Source organism: Ursus maritimus, unplaced genomic scaffold, assembly GCF_017311325.1.
Source record: "Ursus maritimus isolate PB19 unplaced genomic scaffold, ASM1731132v1 scaffold_16, whole genome shotgun sequence".
Lineage (NCBI taxonomy): Eukaryota > Metazoa > Chordata > Mammalia > Carnivora > Ursidae > Ursus > Ursus maritimus.
The window spans coordinates 47,272,597-47,298,627 of record NW_024424008.1 but is presented as its reverse complement, the minus strand read 5'-3'; the positions used below and the strand labels follow the sequence as shown (position 1 = coordinate 47,298,627).

At 51.3% G+C, this 26,031-nt stretch overlaps 1 protein-coding gene across 1 annotated transcript in view; it reads left to right on the top strand.

Moving 5' to 3' along the window:
* Positions 1–26,031, top strand: part of GRIK4 (glutamate ionotropic receptor kainate type subunit 4) — a 197,302-nt gene that overhangs the window by 30,973 nt on the left and 140,298 nt on the right. The window contains exons 3-6 of the mRNA XM_040631118.1: positions 3,573–3,670; positions 7,942–8,107; positions 18,348–18,526; positions 22,713–22,766. Of these exons, the coding sequence (XP_040487052.1) occupies positions 3,573–3,670; positions 7,942–8,107; positions 18,348–18,526; positions 22,713–22,766 (497 nt within the window). The remainder of the gene's footprint in view (positions 1–3,572; positions 3,671–7,941; positions 8,108–18,347; positions 18,527–22,712; positions 22,767–26,031) is intronic.

Sequence of the window (26,031 nt, the reverse complement as noted above, 5' to 3'; positions counted from 1 at the left end):
TGTCAGCAATCGCCACGAATGTCCGGTTAAGCGCCATGCACATGGGAGGCTGTGTGGTACAGTGGTGAACGTACTGACCCGGGGCCCAGGGACTGGGGGTGTGCGTCCTGACTCTGACCTTTAACCTTTGGTCCCGTTTCCTCATCCGTAAAAGGAAATAATGGTTCCTATCTCATCAGGTCGTTCTGAGAAATAAATCCATTCCTACGAAGTGCTATCATGGGCCATAATTAGCACTCAGTAATCACGGGCTTTTATAACATCTTCTAGTCGTTCCTCAGCTCATAACTGTGTTTTGTATTTGTTCAGCTGTAGCCTTCCTACACCTCTATGTATAATTTTATATCCTGCTTCTTTAATATTATTTCATAAATATTTTTAATACTATTATAAACTGTTCATAAGCATTTTAAATACCTAAGCAAGATTTCATGTGGGTATATGACCCACACTTTAGGTAAGTATTCCCTTATGATTGGACCCTTAGCTTATTTCCAATTTCCTATGGAAAATGTTGTGAGCAGGCTTCCGTGCAGTTCAGCAACTATTTTTCAGCACATAACTCTGAGTCAGGTCCTGTGCTAAGTCTGGAGGGCCCAGAGGTAAATAAGACATGCTTTCTGCCGTGCAGCGGCACACGCACACCGGTGTTTTAGGATTATAATTTGTCTCACAGTCTGGAGAATGGATTGGAAATGAAGAATTCTGAAGACAGAGAAGCCCCTTAGGAGGCAGGTGGAAAAAGGGACTGACTTGGAACAGTCGCAATGGGAGTGGAAAGGATGGGATGGTGGGTGAGCAGGTCAGGGGGTCAGAACTTGGCCGCTGACGAGTAGAGTGAGTGGATTCAGTGAGGGAAGCCAGGGAAGAGTCACAGGTGACTTCCGCTGGGAGCTTGCAGAGCTAAGTGGGGTGAAGTGGAGTGGTTCAGGGCTTTGGTGCTCAATGGATCTCTGAGTTCAAGCCCAGCTCTGGTGTGTATCACCTGTGATCTTGAGCAAGTTCTGTCAATGTTCTAAGCCTCAGTTTCCCCATCTGTAAAGAGGGCCAAATACCGAATCTTCCTCCTAGAAACATGAAGGTCCAATCAGATTATGAGAAGAATCTAGCACACGCGATGCAGTGGGCCTAATAAGGCCATGTAGCATGTCAGGGCCATTGTAAGCCCTTTGGGTGTATTAATTCACTTTAATTCTCCCACCATCCCTACTGTTAGAATCCCCGTTCTAATGATGAGGGAGTGGCCCAGAGAGGTTTGGTAACTTGCTTAGGGCCTCACAGCTAGAAATGACAGAGCCGGGACTCAAACCCAGGCAGTCTTGTGTCGGAGTCCGCGCTCTAAATGACTGTGCTCTCTGCCCCTCTGCCGTGGACGTGATGACTAGGTGATACCAGAGCCAGAGAAGCAGGCGAGAAGCAGGGCTGGGGGGCGTTAGGAAATTCAAAAGAGCAATGCCGTCAGCAGCATCGAATACTGTAACAAGAGAATAGGATGAGAACCGCTAAGAAGTCCCTGGTGACCTGGGGAAGCAGATTCGATAGAAAGAGATGGGGTGGGGACCTGGACTGGAAGGGGGGAAGGGGTGCTTGAGGCTGCAGGGTGGGGGGCGGCCTCGAGAGCAGAATGAGCACCGGACAGGACGAGGCCAGCACACTCGACTTCGGATGCAGGCTCTGACCTGTGTGAGGCGCGTGACTCTGGAGGAGTCCCTGAGCGTCGCTCGGATGCTGTGTCCTGGTTGGTAAAATCAGGAACCAAGACTCACCCCTAAAGCCGTGGTAGTCTGACGGCCGCTGACTCAGGACATCTAGCAGGCAGTAAGGGCGAACCGGGCTGAGAGCACATGAGCTAACTTATACGGAAACTGCTTGAAACTGGCAGAGCCCTCTTCGGACAGGGGGCCTGCTCGCGGTGACTTTGTCACTGGGCATGGTTCCTACACAGTACAGACGAGTCCCCCTCCGGTACCCAGCTGAGATCTGTGGTGTGGCAGGATCCCTGCCCGAGCCGCAGGCCGGGCGGAGAGCTTGCAGCTTTGTGGCTTGTGTGGTAAACGCTAGGATTTGGACTCTGAGGCTCTTCCCACCAGCCCTTCCCCTTGAGGGCGATCACGTGGCCTTGTGGGCCAGTGGTTAGGACCCTACCCTAGGAGAAAGAACATCTAGGTTGCAGGGGTTGGCTTTGCAGCCAACTCAGCGAGGAGCCTTGCACTGATCCCTTAATCTCAGTTTACTGTCCTGGGAAATGGCTCGGCCTGACTCTCAACGTGCGTAGGAAGTAAACGTGTCCAGAGGCAAGCTTTGAGTTTTGCAGGGAAGAATGCCTTGCAGCATGTCAGGGAACCTCAGTCCACATTCCAGGGGCCAACTCCTGGGTTCTGATATCACAGTGTGCATCCTGAGAATTATCTCAAGTTCTGTCACCTCCTTCTTCTCCCGTCCTTCCTTTCTTGTTCACTGGTGTTTTAAAATCTGAGATTCTCTCCTCTTCTGACCACGTAGCCCATTCATCCACTCATTTATTCAATGAATATGAACTGGGCACCTAGAAAAACATGCAGAGGCCACTGAGGAGGTGAGAAGTGGGGCTTTAGAGAGAAGGATGGCTCAGGTCCTGTCCTGACGGGTTTGAAATCTAGCGGGAGCAGAACAATACCTAAGCAACAAGTTGAAAGAGGCACATTTACAAGTGTCTTGGTACAGAGGGACAGACCAGGGGCCTCAAGAGCCCTGGGGAAGATTGATTCCACACAAAGGAGTGTGGGAAGGTGTAAGGAGGAGGCGTTTGAGGTGCTCTTTGACAGGAGACTGAGTGTCCAGAGTAGAGGAAGGAAGGGCTCCTTCTCCACGGGGAAGCCCGAGACACTCAGGGAAGCAGGTGCACCGCGCAGGCGTCTAGGTAAACAGGAGTGGCGGAGGGTGGCATTGAGACATGAGACCCCCTCCTTGCCTCTCACTCTCTTTTTCTGCTTCTCATTCTCTTTTTCTTCTCCTGTCTCTTCTGCTCCCTTTGGCTGTAGCTGAGTCTGATTCTTCCTCTCTTGCCTGCATCATCCTTACCCCCTTCGTCCCTCTGCTTGTCTGCCTGTCTTCCTCCCCTTCCTCTTTAAATTGGATAGGCTAGCAGATTGCATGGCGGGTGACTGTTCTGTGAGCGGGGCCCTCAGCCCCTGTGGCAGCCGTGCCTGGCTGTACCTCCCAACACCCACACTGCAGGCCTGGCAGGATAGAGTCTGCCGGTTTCTGCCATTAGCCTCTGTCCTTCAGTGACAGCCAAGACAATTTATACACTCTGTTGGCTGTGGCCGTATGTTGTCATAACCTGGGTCATTTCCTCATTTAATACCGTCCATAAACTCCAATAAAACTGTCCTGGAGTCCCCTAGTCCAGAAAAGGAGAGGCACTGGGTTTGGAAGGGTGGGAAAGGGGAGGGGGGCAGAAGGTGAGGGTCCAGCAGGTGAAGGTTGGACTTGAGCCTGAAACCCAGGCAGGGCACCCAGCCCACATACCACCTGATGAGTGCCTTGTTTCCTTTCCCGCTGCCCACGCTGTGTCCTGTTGCTGGCTACAGTGTGTCAGATCCTTCCCAAGGGGGTGGTCGCTGTCCTGGGACCCTCTTCCAGCCCGGCCTCCAGCTCCATCATCAGCAACATCTGTGGGGAGAAGGAGGTGAGTGCTACACCAGGTTGGGGGACCATCTGCGGACCAGCAGCCTGTGCCCTGGGCCCCAAAATATCATGGATTCTCAAGGTCTGGAAGAGCTCATTTGGGCCTGGTTGGTGTTACCAATAACAACAACATCGAAACATTGAAAAGAAGTGGTCCTTTGTTGGGCGCTTACTTTTCTCCAGGCGGTTTGGGTGGAGGGGACACAGAGGAGAGGTTTTGCGACAGGATTTTCAAACTGAGCTCCTCTGGGTCTTTGAGTCCTCAGGGGGCCCCTTGGTGGTGGTGGGTGGAGGGAGAGGCTGTGGAGGGTGGTGGTCCTGGGGACGCCAGGAGGGCAGAAGGCTGAGCTCCCCAGGAGATGCTTCGAGACTATCTGTTCAGATATCGGGATTCTGGTGAAGAATGCCTTGGGGAGGAGACACGGCTACATTTTATTGCTAAAATGTAGTTTGAAACCTCTGTCTTATAAATTCTCTAGAAAAAAGTTCTCTTTTGTTTTCTTCCCCATTCACCAATTCCAGTGTTTACTTCTTCAGTCAGTGAATTCTTCCTCAGGTGTTACCTGGACCCGGAGCCTCTCTAGTTACAGTGTGGAGCTCATTTCCTCCGGCCCCAGTTCCATGGGGGATAAAGACGGTCGGGGATGAGTTTCTGAGTAATAGCCCACTCCCTGTTCCATCAGCTCTCTCCTTCTTCTTCCCCGGGAGAAAACAAACTCAAAAGTGTGTTTGGTGTTAAGCTCATTGCTGGCATCCTTCCTAGCTTCTCCTAGAATCTATCCGTCTTTCCCTTCACAAAAATCCTTGGGAAACAGTGGCAAAGTAGCCCCTTGGCCTCTCTCTGGCCTCAAGGGCCTTCTAGCCAGGTCCTTTGAGAACAGATGGAGCTTGGTGGCAGGGGGCACAAGGTCAGGAGCCAGGGAGGGGGCAGAGCAGAGGGACAGGGGAAGGAGAGATCAAGCTTGCACCTGTCCTGGGGCCTGGAGGCTCATCCTTCCGGAAATGTCAGCTTTGGGAGGATCCGATTCTGGAAATAGGAGAACACCCACTGCAGGGCAGACACCTCTCAGTAAGCTGTCCCTACCCCACACCCTCTGGAACCTTCCCCCTCGATGCTAATCAGTAGGCTTGAGTCCCTGATGCTTGGGGCGGAAGAGTTATCTTCCCAATTTCATGAACCCACTCTCAGCATGTGACCTGCACTTCAAAGTGCTGGGCAGCCCTACCCCAGTCCCGCGGTTGGTCCTGCTCCCCCAGGGCTGGGCCACTGCCCTGTAGGCTAAGCCCCCTGAGCCTTTTTGCCCCAGGCCAGGTGTCTGCTGACAGCTCCCCATCCCTACCCCCCCCCCCCAGGTGTCCTGAAAGATGACTCTTGACCCATCGCAGGCCAAAAAAGGCGCTTCTGCCCCCACTGCATCCCCTCCATCCACCCCCATCTCATAGACCTTGGCCCCAGAAAGTTAGAGCTGATGTTTAATTTAAATTTTTCTTGCCATACTCCAAGTAGCAGCTCCGATCTGTGGCAGGCTGTTATTCCAGCAGTCGCTGGGATCTTCACCAAGTGAGGTTGCCAAGACGTCAGCTCCCCATTTCCTCTTTTCTCCTCCCTCCCGGCCCCCCATCACACTGCCTCACTGTTTCTTACAGTCATCTCCCAACCCCCACTCTAGAATGACCTCCTGCAGGGCTTCAGTGGATATGTTATCTCAGCTGACATGTTTCCCTTAACGCTGTTTGGCATTTCAGGCCAGAGGCAGAGACCCTGATTTACAACCATCCCCCCGACCCTGCCACTCTGACCCCTGTGCCATTACCAGCCAGCCAGGTCGTGCTGCCCAGAGAACGGCCAGCCGCTTAGCCCTTCTTTGTCTGGTCATGTCCCTTCCAGAGTAACCTTTCCTCTCCACTCAGATTATGCATTTCTTTTCATATTTTATGAGGCTGAACTGGCTCACACTGACGCCCCTCCGCTCCAGGGAAAAGAAATGGAGTTCTCACCAAGGAGTTCATTCCTTTAAATGCTGCGGAACCGCTCCGTAGCCCAGTGGCTGGCTGCCTTCTGCCTCACCTCTCCTTCCTCACACACCTCCACAGTGTCTTGCTGGGATGCATTTGCAATTGCAAATCTATTATGGATTGATCTTAGTCCTAGAGAGACACTCAGCGGGATGGGCCTGGGCCTTCCCTGCCTGGGCCCATCAGAGCAGCTGGCTCCAGCAGCCTTCAAGATGGCGGGCTGTGCTGGAGACTTCCCACCAACTCCACTCCCTGGAGGGGCCCCTCATCCCACGCTCCCTGCACGACCTGCTTCAAGGGCTTTTTCGGGAGCCCCTAGATTTGGGGAGAAAGGGGGAAGGGAAGGAGATAAGGCATTGCTGGAACAGTTACGCCATGTTAGGTCCTAAGCTATTATATCCTTCATATACAGGCTCTCTTTCTATCCTCCCAGAGATTCACGAAGCACCCATTGTTGTCTCCGTCCTAAGGAAGCATAGACAGATTAAGCAGTTGGCCCCAAATCACACAGGACAACCTAGAGACAAACCCAAGTCTATGACCTGTAAAACCCACTTGTCCTTCATTTTCCTGAGTATCTTTCCTGATCCATGTCTAGGGTCTGTGGTTTGAAGGGTATTTCTAAGGGTGCATTCTGTTGGGGTAAGTTAGCTGGAACCTTCCCAACAGCCTATTGGCTGGATGGCCACACACGGTGGGCCTGGGTCAGAAATGCTCAAATGTATAAGCCAGCCAGCCTGGCCACCTTGCCCACCCTGCCCCTGCCTGGCCCTGGCCTCCATCTTGCCCCTTTGTGAACTGTGTTTCCTTTCAAGGTGCATTTGTTATTCTTTTTAGAAGATTGTATGGGGTGCAAAATACAAGCTGGGAAGGAAGACCCTTTATGACACTGCTTAGATCAACCTCCCTCTTCTGAGTCTTCTCCCATAACTCACCAGGCTCTCTCCAGGTCTGCATTTTTCAGTCTCTGCTGGAAGATACTGGTTGCCCCTCTCTCTCTGGTTCGAGGGCTAATCCTAATTGAATTCAGGAATTTTCTCCCTAGTTCCTGCTAAGTCTTTCCCTCCCCTCCTCCCTCAGAGGTGCTCTGGTCTCTGGCTGACCTCTCCTAGAATCTTAAAAAGACAAAGTGGCAGAATCCTACAGACACCATCTCAACATCCTCCCAGACTCTGGGCCAGCCCCGGCTAAGAAAATTGCTGCAGTCATTTCGAAATAACCCACTCTCGGAGCCAATGAACTCACCACCAGGAAGTTCTTCCTGCTCTCTACCCTCGGTCTTACTTGCTTTAACACCATTCCAAAGCCATGCTGGCTGTGGCGTGGCCCTCCCGTAGCACGCGGGTTCTAGGGGAGGACAAGAGTGGGGGTTTCCCGAGTCCCTCTCTAGGAGAGGCACCAAGTAGCTCCTGTGGCTCAGGTACCAGGAATGAGGGTGACAAAATGAAATCAAGGTGGATGGCAGCTTATTACACTTTAACTTTCCCATTACCTTCCCAACAGCCTAAGCCGCCAATAGAGCAGCATCAGAGCCTGTTACTCTCTCTTCCCGGGAGAAGAGAGGCAGGAGGCAGGGGCAGTGCCTCCCGGAAATGTCAGTAACAGACACAGAGGGAAGCTGACACGGTCCTAATGAAGCCAGAGCACGCTTTTATTTACCTGGCTGTGTCTGGATGGCTTCTCAGCCTGGGGCGCTCCCCGCTCCGTGTGTGTATGTCTGCGGAGGAACCCATCCCAGGCTGTCACATAGGAAGTTTGTTGGGAGCGGGTTTGTACACTTGTCGGCCAGGCTGGCTGATGGGGCCCCTTTGTTAGTCCCCAGGGCGGTGTTTTTCTCTTTCTACTGCCTCTGCTCTGATTTATTCACGACCAATAAAATATCATAAGGATTATGGCTCCGAGAGCCTTTTGTCTCGCTGCCTAGCAGCGGGCAGTTGCTCTGAGAATAAAGACCTATGATTTTGCCCCCTTGGGGCCACAGACCCCAGTGCCAAGGTCCACAGTACGTTTTTACAGCTCCTGGCCGGGGGGGTTCTCGTCCCGGGTGTTTCTATTTTGAGCAGCGTCCAGGACGTCATCTTGTCTTCCTCCTCGGGGCGTGGGTGCCCTGAGTCCCGCCAGCTCCGTCTCCACCGGAGTGTGGCAGAGGCCTTACCTAGAAGAATCCGCCGTCCACGGCCTCACCTCCCTCATCCCTGCTTTCCTTTGCACTCATTCAGGATCCTCCCTGCCGCCTGTTTTTACTCCTCCTCCCAGGTCCCTCATTTCAAAGTGGCCCCCGAGGAGTTTATCAAGTTCCAGTTCCAGCGATTCACAACGCTGAACCTCCACCCCAGCAACACGGACGTCAGCGTGGCCGTTGCTGGGGTCCTGAACTTCTTCAACTGCACTACCGCCTGCCTCATCTGTGCCAAAGCAGAATGTAAGCTTTCCCCCCGCAGCTCCGCCCCACGGCCCATGGCCCACGCGGTCCGGCTGGCTTGTGGATTTCACCCCGGTGGCTCTGCCCTTGGCTGTAGAGCTGCCAGGAAGGGGAGGGCTCTCTCAGACGGTGGGGGTGATGATCAGCAACTTTGGTCATTCCCGTGTGTGTCCTTGGCTGTTTGCCTGTGCCCGTGCGTGTGCGTGTGAGAGAGAGAGAGAGAGAGAGATCGAGAGAGAGAGAGAGAGAGAGAGAGAGAGCAGTCCAGGAACACCCTTTGCCAGGCATGGGCGGAACAGAGAGAACTGGGTTACAGGGAGACTGGCCAACCTCCAAGCCTTTTTGCATCTGCAAACTCAATTCCCACATTTTCAGCCTCATTGTGAAGGAGCTACAAAAAGAGAGAGAGAGGGAAAATATAAAATTGGATGCATTTTGTACTTGATGGGTTGAAGAGCTTCTTCCCCTGGAGAGCGGGTTTTGCTGATGGAACAACGTCCAAGGGCAATTCCTGATAAAGTATTTTTTTTGCAAATGCAGGTTTTAGAAATACAGTTTCTCTGACGCTCAGACAATTTGTAACGTAAATTTGGTGTTTATGGAGATTGAGCTAATTTGAGCCAGCACTTTCTAGCAAGTCTGTACACCTGTGTGCTCCCAGTGACAGCTGGGCACCCACATGTGGGCAGGCAGATGCTGGGCCCTGCCTGCCCCTGGGGCCCTGTGCCCGAGCCCCAGGCATCTGTGTCCTGTGCAGCTCGCCTGCAGGTCCGGGTGGGCTCTGCTGGCCGACGTCCTCTCCATCAGGGCTCCTGTTCAGAACTGCTCTGCACAGTTGCTCTGCCCTGGAATCCCTACAGCATCTCTAAACAACAGCCCCCTCCCAGCCAAGGGTCAAAACCGCACCCACCTGTTTCCCTGTGATGTGCATTCAATTCATGAATTTGCATAAACACAGATTGAAGATTTACTCGGTGCTACCCAAGAAACAATAACTGAGCTTCAACTGTGTGTACTTTTTATATAGTTTATTTAATTATTACCATGACCCAGTGGCTTCGGAGATATCGGAATTCCCCAGGTCAAAGTTGAATCAAACTCGAAATCCAGTTCCTCGGTCTCACTGGCGCCCCGCAGGCAGTGCAGACGCGGAACATTTCCATCATCAGAGAGAGTCCTACTGGATGGCACTGCTGTAGATGTTAAGTGTTTTGTGGCCGAAATAAACAATAAAAAGGGAGACGTGTTTGGATAAACACTTCACTCTGCTTCGCCCTCGTGGAGATTCACAGCACACATTAGCATGGATACGCCAAGCTGTCCTGAGGCCAAAACAACCATTTACCTCATCTCTTCCAAGTAGGATTGACCAGAAGTCCCTAAAGGATGCTGATCGAAAAGCCCACAGGATGCTAGTGTTCAATAGAACGGAGTTGGGGAACATGGCATTCCAGCAGGTGGTCGTCCTCCTGTGATATCAGACCACTGTATGGTGGGACCAAACCAAGGATTCTCCTTCTGGAAATTTCTGCCACCTGCCCACTCAGGCAGGATTCAACTGGTGCACCCCATGTGTACGGCGGGAATGTTAAGAGACAGAAGATAGGCTGTAAATCTCTCCCAGTGAAGGTTCTCTTGCTGCCTTCCTCAGTGCGGGGTCCAGTGTCTCACCAACCTGATGGGAAGTTCTTTCTTATGTCTAGCCACAGTCCCTCTTGCTCGTAACGTGAGCCCTGCTCTCTCTGCTTCAACTGTTTGCTGAGCACCTACTGCACACGGAGCTCTCTGCCAGATTCTGTTGCCTCCTAGGACAGGGCTCTTTCCCTTCGAATCATGACCTTCCTTGACATTCATGCAATTCCTTGCAGATGGCAAAGCACTTTCCCATACATTTTGCCATTTTATCTCCTTCCTTCCTAGTCATTTTAGAGCCAAGAAAACAGAGTTTTTTCTCTTGCTTGAGGTCACACAGCTGGTACATGGCAAACCAAGACTCTAACTTGGATCCTTTGACTCAGGATTTCCTCCTGCACAACCCCTCCCACCGTCCTAGTCCGCACAGACAACCTCCGAACCGCGGCTCAGGGCAGGCTCTGCCTGGCAGGCCCGGTGTCCTTTGAAGGGCAGAGATCTCTCTGGAGCAGTGTGTCCCCTTGCTCCCTCGAGCAGGGTGCAGGATGGCTGAGCACAGATACGGTCCTGAAGGGGATGAGCCTGCCCGAGAGCCACAGGGGCCAGGGCACAGCCCAGGTGGGACTCATCAACCACAGTCGATGAAGAACCACAGTTCTTCTTGAAGAACTCATGCACGGAGCCTGCCAGTGACTCCGGCCCCACCTACCAGGGCCCAGGGAAGGAAGGTAGGGCAGAGCAGGAGAAGTTCAAGGGCAAAGAGGATTAAAATCTAATCAAAGGATGAAGAAATCAGGGACTGAAGGGAAATGCAGCTCAGAGCTGGGGAGGAGACACGCTTCCATCTTCCTTATTAATGCAGGACCAAGAGATGCCGCACGTTGAATTAGAAACAGGCATCTAATTCTATTTTCCAGCCATCAAAATTAGGCATAACGGAGACCATGCCACGGGGAATCATACCCCGTTTTTTCCTTTCTTTCCAAAAGTAGAGTTTTAATAAGCAGGTTTTGGACCAAGTAGAGTTGTATTGTGTTTTACATTAGTTTTCTTTAATGGGAAGAAAAATCAGGACATCTGCAAGTGCCTAGTTCTAATGAGGCTGGGGGGCGGAGGGAGATGTGGTGAGGGGTCTAAGCATGCTGTATGAGTCATCACCATCGGGCATAGGGGACTCGGCCATTTGGGGGCTTCCAAGGAGAGTCGGGGTTCCCCACCGTGGCCCCTGAGCCCCTTTGGGAGATCACTCAGCCTTGCCACGAGGTTACCTTTTGAGACTCTCAGGATGGACCCAATGCCTTCAATTTCTTGTGGCCATTAAGCACAACCTGCTGGGTATTTTCCTGGTATCTTTGTGCAAACTCAAATCCTATTTTTTTTATGTTTGCTTTGGTGTTTCTTTCTAAGTATTTTAATGTCCTTTTGTGGCTATTCGTCCTTCTGCCATCTGCTTACCGCCTGTGTGACCTTGGGATAGTAACTTAGGTACTGTCCTGCTTCCTGTTGTCTTGTCTATAAAGTGGGAACGATGATGCCTCCCTTGCAGGATGGCCGAGGGGATTAAATAGGACGAGATACACAGAGAGTGTGACACAGTGTCCACACTTAGATAACGAGAGGCACATGTGTGCTTTTCTTTCCTTCCTTCCTTGGATCACTTTTTTTTTTTTTTAAGATTTTATTTATTTATTCGACAGAGACAGAGACAGCCAGCGAGAGGGAACACAAGCAGGGGGAGTGGGAGAGGAAGAAGCAGGCTCATAGCAGAAGAGCCTGATGTGGGGCTCGATCCCATCACGCCGGGATCACGCCCTGAGCCGAAGGCAGACGCTTAACCACTGTGCCACCAAGGCGCCCCCTCCTTGGATCACTTTTGAACAATGCCAGGTCAGGACCTGGAGCAGAGTGACCAGAGTTCAGCTCTGTCCTTACACCGTCCCTGTGTCTGCTAAATTCTGTCCAGGTTGTTGGAGAAGAACAGACTCTGATCCTGGAAGGAAGTATAGCTGGAGAGAAGTGCAGAATGGCACAGTAAAAAGAGAACCGCCTTTGGGGTCCAACCAAGCTGCTCCACCGCTCACGAGCTGTGTGATGTCTAGCAGATCACTGTACCTCTCTGAGCCTTAGTTCCCCTCTGCGTAAAGTGGGAATAATATTGCTTTTCAGGGCATTTGGGTGGAAGGTATCTGGGCCCAGAACATAATAAACATTGACTTACTTTATCCTGCGATCCTGGTTGTGGCAGCAGGGAGTGGGGGATGGGAGAGTAGGGGTGATACTCAGAGCCCCTTGTGAAAATAGTGAGACACTAGCGGACCTTCCCGATACCAGCCCCAGGAGGCACACGTTGTGCAAGGCCTTATGCTCCGAGCAATACAAAATTAACCATTTATTGACCACTCACTATGTGCCTAACACTCTGCTGAGGCTTTTGAAATTATCCCATTTAAACCTCACAATAAGATGGACTCTATAAACATTCCTATTATCTGCATGAGGAAAAGAGAGACTAAGTCTATTTTCAACATATGTGGTTCTTGTTACCTCCTTTCCCTGCTGCTCTGAACACTGTGGGACAGACAGAAGGAAGGGATCATTTTTTCCTATTTTATGGCTGAGTTGAGGCCTTGCCATGCCAACTTAACTGGGGAATCAGAGGCTGGAATTCGGGACCAGGAGACCTGGTTTGGGTCTTGGCCTGTCGTGGGTTTTCTAGCTCTATGATCTGTCACTGCACCTCTCCCACCCAGGAGCACCTGCCCTCCCAGAGCCCTTGGGTGGGAGATAAATCACTGTACGTGAAGGAGCTGAGAAAGCATTGAAGACTGCTCAGGGCAGGGATGCCTGCTGAGCCCCACTAGCTCAGGCCCAAGCTGGAAACACACCCTGAAGTTAGGACGTGATGGGAGTGCAGGGGCCAGGTTCTTCCCATGGCCACACTTGCCGTCAGAAAAGAGGACAGCCTGCAGGGCCAAGCACACGGTCCTCCCAAGAGCAGGAAGCCTCACCCTCTCCGCCATCCCCTCTCTGTCTCCTCCCCTGCCTCCTGTGGTCCCGCCTCCCCTATCTGTTCCTGGGGCCAAGCCCAGCAATGGGATGAGACAGAACCAAGAAGCAGGTGCAATGCATCGTTCAAGCACTTGAACTTGCTCTGTGCCCCTTCCCCTCTGACCACTCCTTGGACTCTCATTCCCATCTCCCCATCAAAATCTGCTCATGGAAAAGATCTGAAAACCACACACCCTGAGGCATGCGGCCTGGCAGGGGGAAGGGAAATGAAGCCTTACCAGGTGTAGGGCAGTGTGGGCACCAGGAAAAACCATGTCATTCCCCTAAATCCTCGCCACGTTCCCCCGAGGTCAGTATTACATCCTTGCCTCCCCGCAAGATTTAAAAGTGCCATCCCTCCCTGGAGTATTAGCATTTTCCAGAACCAGAGCCCGCAGCCAAGGGAATCAGCCAGTGGAGAGGGATGGAGGCCAGTTGAGATGGGTGTTTATTCTTATTTTTTAATACAAGGGTCCTCTGTGTCCGCCGCAGACCCATCACTTAGGTATTTGTGTCCTTGTCCTACGGCCCTGTCCAACCCCGGCTGTGCCTTTCACGGCTTCTCCGTTCTCCTCCCTCCCTGCCTGGCCCCCTGCTTCCAGTTGCAGAAGCCAGCCTCCCTCCTGCTTCCCAGAACAGCCGGCCTGCTGAGGCTCTCATCGATCCATCCCGTTGCATCCTGAGCGAGACTAATAGGTTCCCCAGGTCCCTCTCAGCCTTGGACTTGGCAGGCAGACCTGCTGCTGGGCCCAGGGCCCCACAGGAGAGGACTGGGGTGGTGGCAGAGGGGAAGCTGGGAAGAGAGCAGCTTTTAACCCCTCTGGTGGCAGCTGCCTTCCGTAAATCCCCTAGTTCCATTAAACAGAGGTGAGGAGAATGACGTTTGGAAAATTCTACACTGCACGCAGAAACTCCTGATGTTCCTGACGTCGCTAAACCACACTTTCCCTTCTGCAAAGTCCTTCCACTGCCTAGCGTAAAGAAGGATCCCTTCTGATGCATAGAACTAGAGAATCCCTGGGCTGGGAAAACATCAGTGTTCTTCTGTCCAACTTTCCATGCACTGGTTTAATTCACTCTCTGACAGTCAGCAAGAGGGACTTCAGTCTTTCCTTAACTATCTCCAGTGACAGGGATCTCACTACCACGGCATCTTTAAACAGCTTGAACAGAGCTAAGTCTGTCTCCCTGTGACCTGCATCCACCCTTTGTTCTGGGGCGTAGTCCTTGAGGCTGCCAAGAGCAAGTCCGTCTCATGACGGCCCTTCCCATTCTTCCTCAAGCTAGGCACTCCCTTCTTTCAGCTTCTCCTCAAGTAGTATGGTGTCCATTCCCCACCTGGCACTGCTGCTCCCCTGCTCTGTTAGGATGTAGGGTCTCGCTCTTCCCCCCGCAGCCTCAGTGTCTAGTTCAGCCTCCAGCAAGCGCTGCGCACCCTGCCTCGCACTGGGCATGTACAGAAGAGTTTGAAGTGGGAATTCCTACCCAACACCGTGAAATACTTTGTGTTTATGTATTTCCTATATATGCCACCAAGTATTTTGCATGGTTTAGAACCAAGGACTATATTTTGTGGATTGGATAATAAGCCCAGTAAGAAGAGGAGATGGGTGAAGGACCGTTAGGATGTGAGTGGGTGGGGGAAGGGTGAACGGAAACCAGCTTTGTGAAGCATCTTCTAGGACACTGACGCTGTCCTGCTTACTTGACTTCCTCATACTAACCGTGTAAGGCAGTAGTTGTCCTTACTTTACAGACAAGGTCCCTGAGGTGCAGAGGGGTGGACGGAGTCGCCCCCGCGAGCCAATCCCAGTATTGCCAGAGCTGGGACTCACCTGGGGATGCACCTGCCACCCTGTGCTCTGATTGCTGCTCCAGGTGCTGTCCGGGCTGGGAAAGGAGTGACTGATAGGAGATCCTGGGTGGGATACAGACTCCCCCGCCCCGAGGACTCGCTGCCCTCCTTCCCTCCCCATCCCCCCTGCCTTTCAGCACACACAGAGAATATGCTGGGTAACGTGCTGATTCCTTGTTTAAAGGGCAGCAGAGCACTCCACAGGGCAGTCAAGTGGGGTACACTGGGCATTGATTGGAGCAGGGGCCCCAATTTATGTGACATCTGGGAGGCTCTTCCCTGGGAGCTCAGGGCACCTGCCAATTTTAAAGGGATGAATGGTTCCTGGGCTGCCTTGGCCGGGTATCTCCACGCTGTGCCTAATCCTTCTGCCATCTTCCAAGCTTCCCTGTCCCATCCCACTGAACTTCGCTGCCCCTCTGAGGGATCCCAGGGGATTTGGCCTCTTTCCCAGCCAGGCTCTAGCGACTCTCCCCGTGACATTGTCCTCGGCCACCCCTCCCTTGCCCCTCCAGCTGCATGCTCCCTCCCCCATAGCATGCTCTGGCAGACCTTTTCTTGAGCCAAAGACAGGGAATGCCAGCTCTGTGACCTCCCCTGACCTTCTCACAGTGTCTACGGGTCAGGTGCTCTGACCTTTGTGCAAGTCGGATTTTGCTTTTTACATCTCCTCTGAGGAGGACATTGTGAACATTCTCTCCTTTTACCTATGGACCTAAATGAGGCTGCGTTCATGAAAACCCAGGCCATCAAACAAAATAATTTAGGCCATCAAACAAGAGTTTCATTTGAACTTTGTTGTAGGCTTAATTGCAAGTCCTACCCTCTAAGCTCCCAGAGGGGAGGGTCTTTATCTGATCCACTTTCTCTGCTGATGTCTTGGCGGCCCAGGGCCTGGTGCTTAGGGTGCACACAGTGTCAGTTGAACAGACTTGTACTTTGGTCCCTTTTTTGTTCTGCCTCGGCAAGCCACACCTGTCCTTTGAGCTGTTGTGGGGATGAGTAAATGCAGGAGAAGGAATGCTGAAACCAGACTTTCCAGTTCCCAACATGCTTCCACATAGCATCTCCCTGAGTTATACCCATTTTAAGGATTGAAAAATAGAGCCTCCAAGAGGTTAGGTGACTTCTCAAGGTCACACATCTGGGGAAGGCTGACCCTGAGCTTGAATCCAGATCTTCTGTAAGTCAGGGTTGGCAGGAAGTACCCCAACAGCATCAGTGCCCTTCCTGATGGGGCCGGTGGTGAGGGACCGCAGGGGCACAAACAGAGGGGCGAGTTTTCAAAGTCTCCTTTGAGGCCCAGCGGGGGAAGGAAGGAGAGGCCAGTCAGCTCTGAAGCCTCTTGAATGAAAGCCCCTTCCAGGGCTTTCCCTTCCTGGCTGCAGCCGCCAGCTCCCTGGACGGCCTTGTTGAGACCCATGACCGGAGAATGGGGGTTGGCACGACCTTCCCAGAGCTCCTGTCTTTATCATGCCAGGCCCTTGGCCTCCACCCTGCTACCTTTCCCTTGTTAGAAAACACAGCCAGTGTGGGTTTTCCTCCCCAAGACCAGAGATGCATGCCCGTAGGCCCCTCCGAGGTTCTGTGCCTACGGCCCCTGCTGGTTGAGTCCTGAGAGGCCTCTGGTCTCATGGGAAGAGAGCTGGCTGGAGATGAGAAAGTGGGAACCCTGGTCCCAGCTGCATCCCTGCATGACGAGGCAAGTCTTGGCATCTCTACAAATTGAGGGAGGTGTCTGCAATGCCCTTCAGAGCCCTCTCTCTCACCTTTCCAGCCTCAGTGATGTAGGAAAGATGTAGGGTTCAAAGCCAGTGACCAAGAAAGAATTCTTGAGAGTCTTTGGTGCAAAAAGGTAGTTTTAATAAAGCACGGGGACAGGACCCACGGGCAGAAAGAGCGGCACTGGGGTCATGAGGAGTGGCCCGTTATATACTTTCAAGTTAGGAGGTGGTTAGGGATAGCGTAAGTCTCTAAGGAACTTGGGAGCAAGGTTTCCAGGACCTAGAGGGGGCTGGCTATTGTTGGGAAAAGGTCATTTATTACCGTCTAATAAAACCTTAGTCATGAGACCCTTCAGATGTAGATCGGTGGGCCATATGCTTGGGGGATGACTGCCAACATGTATCTTGGGGGTTTAGAGATAAAGGAAATTTCTAAAGGAATTTTTATATGTAAAAGGAAACTTACAGGCTCCTGGGGGTTGGGGGGTCAGGCTAGGATTGCCTTTTGCCCTTAACAAATTGTGAACATCGAGGCAGTTGAGTCCCTAGAGGAATGTCACTCTGCCTGTTTCAAGGACTTGTCAGTGGGCGGTAGGTAGTCAGGAAATTTAATAATTTCTCTTCCCCCTTTGTTTCCCACACCACTCAAAGGTCAGGACGGTGAGGAACTTGCGCAAGGAGGAGTCTGCGGTCACTGATGACATCCTTGCAGTGACTGTCCTGTAGCTGGGGCAGGAACCGGAGCACGGGGTCCTTGGGTTAGAAAGCCAACCCTTCCCTTGCTGTCCAGCGTGCGGAGCCACGTCAGGGAGCTACTCAGCTCCCTGCCTCGTGTTCCCCTCTGTGTGTGGGATTAGCACGCGTTGTAGGATTGTTGTGAGGACTCAGAACAAGCCATGTGGAATATTTAGCTCATTATCTGGAACACAATAAGGAATCAGTAAACATAACTCTTGTCGTTGCTTTTGGGAGCAAATGTCTGGACCTTTCCGCTGGAGTTGAGACCACCTCTTCCCAGGAGACCCCACCCCTCACCCGCCACCCCCACCCTCTTCCTGGCCTGCCTTTTCAGAGCAAAACTGAATTAAGACCCTTGTGTCTCAGTGACATCATTCTGGAAACCTTCCTCCCACCCCTGCTCCTAGACAGCAGCTAGCTGGGGGGAGGCGGGGAGAGGCCTTTGCTCACAATCCCATAGTTTTGTTTTGTTCTGGGCCCGCATTGTTGCCCGTTGGAGTGCAGTTGAAAGCCTGTCCTCTTACAATCATAATAATACCTTGTCTTAATGCAGCCACTATGCTCTGAGGAGTTCAAAGGGTTTTTGTGAGACCTGTTTTCTGGGCCTTGTGATCTTGAGGGAACTGCTCCCCCACGTGCACAATGAAAACAAAGGCCCGTGCTTGCAGAGCTAGATGTAGCATTTATGGGCATTTGCGATGCGCGAGGCTCGGGCCTAAGCACTTCACGTGTTACTTCATTTAATCGTCAACACGGTCCTGGGGGCTTGGTGCTCTTACTCTCGTTTCTCAGATGAGGCAACTGAGGCCAAGAGCTCTGGCCACATGAAAAGGTCACTTGGTGTGTAAGTGGCCAAGTTAGGGGGAAAACAAAAACCAGGCCTGCTGGCATCTGACCCCAGGTCTTGGCCGCTGGGCAGTGCTGCTCCCGAGGCTGTGGGGAGGAGTGGGGATCCTGTCATCCCACTCAAGGGACCTCAATCTCTCTTTAAAAGAGCATTCTTGAGGGAGGTGGAGGAGGCCGCTGGGGCTTAGGAACATTCTTTTTACTGAAGATGGGAATACCAAAGCCCACAGAGGTTAAGAAACTCGCTCAGGTTAAGGGAATGCTGCTTAGCACGAGCAGTGGGGCCAGTCCCACGGCCCTGCCTCCGGCCCAGAGCTGCGCTCATCCTGCTGTTGCCCCAGTGTCTCCCAGGGAGGTGCTGCGGACGCTCAGGGGCTTCATCCTCTCTCTCCTCCAGGCCTTTTAAACCTGGAGAAGCTGCTCCGGCAATTCCTTATCTCCAAGGACACACTCTCGGTCCGGATGCTGGATGACACCCGGGACCCCACCCCCCTCCTCAAGGAGATCCGGGACGACAAGACCGCCACCATCATCATCCACGCCAACGCCTCCATGTCCCACACCATCCTCCTGAAGGTGGGAGCCGGGCCAGGGTGGGCGCGGAGCACCCTTCTCCCTCCTCCCTCCCCGTGAGCTGGTACGCTGCTCCCTCCTTGCCTCGGGTGTCGCCCCAAAGGAAAGGCAAGAGGAGGGTGATGTTGTACAAGTATTAACTCCAGGGGCAGTGGGACAGCCCCCGGCCAAAACCCTCCCCACCAAGGTCTGTGGTTCCAGGAGGGGCCAGGGCACTCTGCTTGAGGCAGAGGCTCTGTGCTGAGGGGTATAGAAGTATTTCCATGTTGGGACAACCAAGGCAGTCCTGTCAGTGTGTATGGCTGAGCCTCAGCCCTCTGTGTCACCCCTGTACGGTGTACTAGCTTGCGAAGCGCTGCCATGTGACTTCCCAGCCTCATCCTCTCAGTGACTGAACGGGGCGGGTACCCCGTCCTCCCTGGACAGGTGAAGAAACTGAGACTCTGGGAGATGAATGGCTTTGTCCAAATCCCCGCTGGTGAGGAGCAGAGCTGGACAGGTACCTGTTGTCTCTGACAGCCAATCAGCAGCTTCTTCTACCCCAAATACAGGGGCAGGGTGGCAGTCCCTGAATCAGAAAGTCAGGTGTGGTAGGGCAGGGGTGGTGGGTGGGGGGAGTCCACGCCGGAAAAGCAGCGGGAAACTTCCGAGCAGCCTTGGAGTCGCCAGGCATCAGCTCCTGGCCTGGTGGCTGGGCTAGGAATGCAATTCCAGATAGATGGACCCTGCTTGCAAGCCTCTCCGTGGCTCACACAGCAACCCCCCCCCAGCCCCTCCAGGCACATTGGCCTCTTCTAATGCCATTCTAATTGCACATTTAAACGCACCCTGCCATCTTCCACTGGGGGAGCGAGGCTCCTCGTTAACCTCTGCCAAGCTGTGAGGAGCCCAGCGGACACTCAGATGATTGTCTCTTCCTCCCCCTCCCCCTCTCCACACCACCCTTCCCCAGCGAGTTTTTGTCTCAGAGTTAATAAGAGATTTGAATGAGTTCTCTGAGTACGGAGGGCTGTCCCTTCAGTCCGTTGCTATAGTAATTCTCCACAGCTCCAAACCCACGTCTGCCTGGGTGCATATACTCAACTCACACACACACACACTCAAATGGAAATTTTCTCTTTTTCTCTTGTCTTGTGTCTGGGCCTATCATCAATGAAGTCATCAAAGATGGAAGAGATCTTCTAAGTTTCAGGGCCTCAGAGAGACAGGCTGCGGCGTCCCTAGGGAAGAATGAGGGACAGGGAGGGAGATAAATGTCCTCCCAGCGCCCCTTGCAGAGGGCAGACAGAATGCACGGTGCCCTCTGCCGTAGCCGGAGCCTGCCTGAACAACCCCCACGTGGAAGCCTTTTGGGGGCAGCCCTTCTAGCAATAATAATATAGTAACCTCAGGAATAGTTCATGGCTCCCAGCATATGTGGTTGGGCTCTTTTTGAAAAAATAATATGTCTATTGTTGAAATGTTGGAAAGTAGAGAAAAGTACATAGAGGAAAATAAAAATCATTATAGCTTCTTCTTTCTTTCTTACAAGCCTTTACTTTGGGACATGATAGAAAAGCTTACAGGTACACATGGGAAAGAAAGACATTCCATCACCCAGAGACAGCCACTGTGAAGTTTTGATGTCTATCCTTTCTTCCTTTATAGACACATTTGTTTCTTTTGCAAATTATTATCACCTTGCACATAGTCTTCTGTAACCTGTTTTTTTTTTCACTTAATTATATGCCCCGCATTTTGCTTATGTCATTACATATTTGTCTATAAATACTTTAATGGCTGCATCATTTCTTCTCATATGGATATGCCATCATTTATTTAACCATTCCTTTATTGTGGGAGGTACAGGTTGTTTTCAATCTTTTGCTATAATAAACAATGCAAGATGCACATCTTTGTACATAAATCTTTATGCACATTCATGAATATTTTCTTAGCATAAATTTCCAGAAGTGAAATTACTCAGTTAAAGATATTCATGCTTTTAAGGATTTTGATATGATTTGCCAGATTGCCTTTTAAAAAGGCCATAACAATTTATACTCCCACCAGCAGCGTATAGGTGTCTGATAGCACCCTTGCCAATACTGGGTATTTTCATTAACAACACTTTTTTTTTCTTTTTTAATGGCTGTGCTTTTGAAGAAAACTCTCCCTGTAATGATGATTATTAATTATTAGCAAGTGGTTCTGCTGGGTGGACAGTAGCAGGCTTTCCTGAGACCACCTGTTGGCCTCAGCCCTTGTGACCTTGGCCCCAAGCCCATCACTGACCAGTGAGGCTTTGGAAACCGGCTCCCTTCGTTCCCATTTGACTTCCTAGTGCCCCAGCAGGGAGGCTCTGCATCAGGCCTGGACTCAGGCTACAGGCTTGTTCTTGCCAGGCTTAACAGCACAGCCTTAGGGGCGCCCCAGGGAGCATGGACTCAGTGTGGGAAGCAGTGTGAGCAGAGAGCACACGGAGCTTCTGGGAGACTCGCCGTGCCCGTGTGAACCTGGCCCTGGAGCCTGGCAGCACTCTGCTGTCTCTCGATTTCAGAAGGATTTGCAGAGTAATCCCCTACTTTATTGAACAGCTGTTCTAGCAACAAACTTCGTGTTTACCTAGAATTCGGGTCCTAAAAACCAAGGCTCTCTTGTCTTTTATCTTTGGGCAGCAGGTTTCACAAATGGGGCTTAACCATCTGACGGTGCCCTCTCCCCGCCCCCTGGCCCCAGTCCATCCCTGTAACCAGGTTAACCGGGGCTCCCACCCGTCTAGGCAGTAGTGACAGGCGCTGGCATTTCTCCATGGACGGTGTTGAGTATGCGGGGATGGGAGGGGGTGGGCGGCAGGCCGTGCCAGCCTCTTGGAAGTGGAGGAGGAAATGTAGTTTTGCTTGGAAGAAGACGGGAGACCTCAAGCCCCAGGCCTAGAGCCCTTCTCTACTTCAGTTTCCATTGGAATGGTGGCAATAGAAGGACCCCAGACTGCCCTTCAAAGAGGGTTCCTGTAAGAATGCTCACAAAGTTATTGGAGCTCCTTGAGAGGTAAACACTTTATAAGAGGAAAATGTAATCACCCCTGGCCTTGTTTTCCCCTCATGCACCTCAACAGTCAGGACAAAAGCGGTTTCCCGGTGGCCCTGGGGCTGCAGGGTACATGATGAAAATCTGCCTGTCAGAAGGCATGAGGGCCCTGGGGAGAGCTGGGCTCATTATTTACCTGATCTGCTTGTCGGTTTCTGTAGCACCTGTCACGCTCAAAGTCGGGCCCACTGACGGGAGGTTGGTGAGGGGTATCTGTGATAGCTACAAAGATCAGACAAAAAGGAGGCTGTGCTGAAGTCACAGCCTCCCAACTGTGGGACGATGACACGCGGGTGTGCTATGATCAAGGGTGAGGCATGTCACCGGCAACTTGTTCCTTGCTACTAATAAAGGACCAAAGTTTGCAAATGATTCACTTGTTTCCTACATTACTGCAAATTCAAAGGCTCTTATGAGTCTTGCTCATGTGCCTTTGATGGGGGTTGAATTAATTTGGGAATCGCCTGTAACCCACAGACTCTCCTATCTCTGCCTCGGCCCCTAGGAGAGCTGTCAGTACTTCCATCAACACCATGGTCCTCCGGGGAGAGGATAGTTAGGTTAAAAGGACTAAAATTAGGCTGCCTGGCTTTAATTTAATCTTTTCCCACTTAGGAGACATGTGATCTTGTGCAAGTTACAAGGCCTTTTGGTGTTTCAAAATTCTTCAGCTGTCAGATGGGGGGTGGAGGAGGAACGATATAACCCTACCTCATTGACTTACCCCAGGCCTGGCCCATGCTAAATACTGGGTACTTGGTAGCCATTGTTATTGCTAATAGTTTGGGAGATAATTATTTTCGTCTGTTTTATTATTTGCTTCATTTCCCTGAAAGTCATTTTGGTTTCCATAATATCTGGTTATATCCATGGGAATGCGTCGTGCGTGAGGACATCAGCTTCTATGAATGTCACTTCAGGGGTGGAGAGCAGAGTGGTGATGGAGATGCCCTCTAGAGGCCAGTGTTTCTGTTCTCCATCCATCCTCTGAAAGTCAAGGGCAGCGTGAGAACCAAAGGGTAGTGGGTCAGACAAATGGCAGACCCTTGGAGCCCTCACTGCTCATTCACTTCCAGTGAGTTTTTGTTTTCTGTCTAATCTCCTTCTCTTCCTTTTGCAGGCAGCTGAACTAGGGATGGTGTCGGCCTATTACACATACATCTTCACTAATCTGGTAAGACATTTTCACAGCTCACCTCCTTAGCATAGAGTATCAATAACTAGGGTCAGTGGGGTGTGATGGAATAAAGCCCGGGAGATGGGGAGTCGGGGAAATCAAAGCAGAGGAGCAGAGGTCAACCAGAGACTCAGGGATATTCTAGAAACATGGAAGTCCAGGAGCGACTGGGATTCTCATCTCAAGAATTCTTAGTCTTGGGAAGATGGGAATTTGGGGAATCTAATGCCTCCATCCAAATGCCACCGGCTACCTAGCACCGAATCCTCTGATGCGTGTGTCTCCTCTGTAGGTCCAGTCACTGGCCTGCAGTCCAGTCGCCGCATTGCCAGACCTTTATGCTAACTTGGAAGTAGGACAGCTAGGGCGTAAAAGTACACGGGTTAGAACACGGTGTTAGAACTGTATGCACCCACAGAGGCTGTGTTGGCTGAATCCTCCTATTTTGCAGATGAGAAAACTGGGCTCTGGAAATTGTACCGAGTCAGGTTGGAGCACCAGCTTTGCCCCACACCAACTGGGTGTCCTTCAACGAGCACTGAGCCTCAGTTTCCTTATCTCTAAAATTGGGGATAAGAGCACATACGTCATAGAGTTGCGGTCCTTTTGAAATGGCGTAGTTTATTCTCCACGGAAGAATTTTGAAGCTGTAACATATCAGGAAATGTGTACGGTCATTGTGAAGGATACACAGTCAAAGAATAGAAAGAACCTTGGAGAACTGGTTTTAAAAGAAATGTTACGACTTTTTACTTGAAATGATAATAGATGCACAGGAGTTGCGAAGATAAAAAGAGCGGTACCGTGTACCTTTAACCGAGTTTCCTCCGGTAGTTACATCTCACGTAATGGTCATACGCTATCAAAATCAGGATATCAAAACGTCCTGTCTGTCCATTCTGTGTAGATGTGCGTCAATCCCACTGGAACCAAGACAACACCATTTCATCACCACAAAGATCTCCCTCATGCCGCCATTTTATGGTCTCGCCCACCGCTCTCTTCCCCACCCTCCCTAACCCTTAGCAACCACTAATCTATTCTCCATTTCGACACTTTTATAATTTCAAGAATGTTATATAAATGGAGTCATGCTGTCTCTGACCTTTCTCACTCAGTGTAATGCCCTTGAGACCATCCACGTTGTTGCCTGAATCAGTAGTTTCCTCCTTTTGGGGGCTGAGTCGTAGTTCCTGGTGTAGATGTACCACAGTCTGCTTCCCCGTCCACCTACTGAGAGACATTTTGGTCGCTTCCAGTTTTGGGCTGTTACAAAGAGAGCTGTTAGAAGCAATCATTCGGAGAAGGGGTTTATTTTCTTTTATAAATGCGTGAGATGTCAAGATCACTTAGCTCAGTGCCCCTCCATGCTGACATGCTTTTGAGCACGTCTTATGTAACAGGGACTAGACCAGGCATTAAGGATTAAAACGGGAATAAGACGGGGCGCCTGGGTGGCGCAGTCGTTAAGTGTCCGCCTTCGGCTCAGGGCGTGATCCCAGCGTTATGGGATCGAGCCCCACATCAGGTTCCTCCGCTGGGAGCCTGCTTCTTCCTCTCCCACTCCCCCTGCTTGTCTCTCACTGGCTGTCTCTGTGTCAAATAAATAAATAAAATCTTTAATAAAATAAAATAATATGGGAATAAGAAACAAAGCCTGCCTTGGAAAAACTCAAAGTACTTATTGTGTTGCAAAGTGGTAAATTCTATTAGACGTGTGTACAGAATGCTCTAGATCCTGGAGCCAGGGCTTTTGCTCCACGTGGGGTGGGCAGGAAAGGCTTCACCAAAGAAGGGGCCTTTAGGCTATACCCTAAAATAGGGGGGGACAGGTTTTTTTTCTAGAGAAGGAAAGGAAGAGCATATCCACATACTTGGAGATTTGAAAGGACATGGCCTGTCCAGGAAAGAGTGAGTCACTTCAGACTTATGGATCGCTCCAGGGGTGGGCATGCCAGTTAATGACAATTCACTTACCTATTTACATCCATCCTTGGAAGTTACCTATTTAGGGATTTAAGGCAGAGATCCATTCATTTTAAAAATCCTTGCTAAGTTAGGAAGCAGAATACAACGTCTACAGATTTGACTCTTAAATCTTAAAATGTGAAAGGTTCCGGAGAAGTTCCAACTTGCTCAGTCAGCATGGGTGATCGGGTGACCTAGGAGATGGTGCAGTGTCCCTCCCTGGATTGAGGGACCAGGTCTCCTGAAATGGCCTTCGAGGTCGAGGAGATGTCTGTCCAAAGACTCAGGCTGGGACCCTGTGGTCCTTCGTTTTCAGCTGTAGGTTTTTTATGAATAGCCCTTTCTTGGGGCTGCTGTGGAATTTTTAACTCTGAAGCATCTTGAGGCCTTTGCTCTCGGAGTCCAGACATCTTAGAAGAATGGAGTGTGGCTTCTTTTCTGGCATAGGGACTCCCCCCATAATAGGCTTGCCAGAGAGCCATTCATCATTCCCTGTTCACCACCACCACCACAAAACTGCCCGCTCTGTTGCTGGAATTTTTACTTGAATTCTAGCATGCATATAGAAGACCACACAGATCATATGTGCACAGCCTAGGGAATGTTTTCCAAGTCAGCACACCTGTGTGAGCAGCACCCAGATCCCAAAATAGAACCCAGCCAGCACCCCAGAAGTCCCCCTCCCGCCCCCTCCTCGTTGCTACCCTGCAAAATGGAAAACAGAAGGAATTTCTTTGTTTGCTTGCTTATTTATTTATTTATTTATATCCAGCTACTGCGGCTGTAAATCAGAGCATTAACATGTAAAAAGGGAGAAAAGGATTAGACTAGTCCCAGAGCAATGCAGGAGCATTTGCTTAAAGTAAGGAGACCACTGGGGGAGCCCGGGCGTGTTAGCAGAGCAGTAAAAGGAGATTAAAGTACGATTGGGCTCTATCTGGGGAGCCTGGGATGCAGAGGGGAGGAGAGGGAAGACGCAGGCCAGGGGCACCCCCACATTAGGCAGCCGCATCAGCAGAGGGGGCCAAAGGCTGAGCGGCAAGGAGGACCCGCAATGACTTAGCAGATGGAAGGAGGCCAGTCATTTGGAATGTGAGTTCCCAGGACAGTCCCTGGAATACGGTGGACTTGCTTGGCTTGGAGATTTTGAAGAAAACATCCCCTACTCCCTCTTCTCAGGACTGATAATAATGAGTGTGATGTTGTATCCAGCGGATAAAAGCACAGGCCTATGAAGTCAAGAGACCCAGGTCAACGCCCCACTCTGCCTTATATGCTGTGTGGCTTTGGGGGA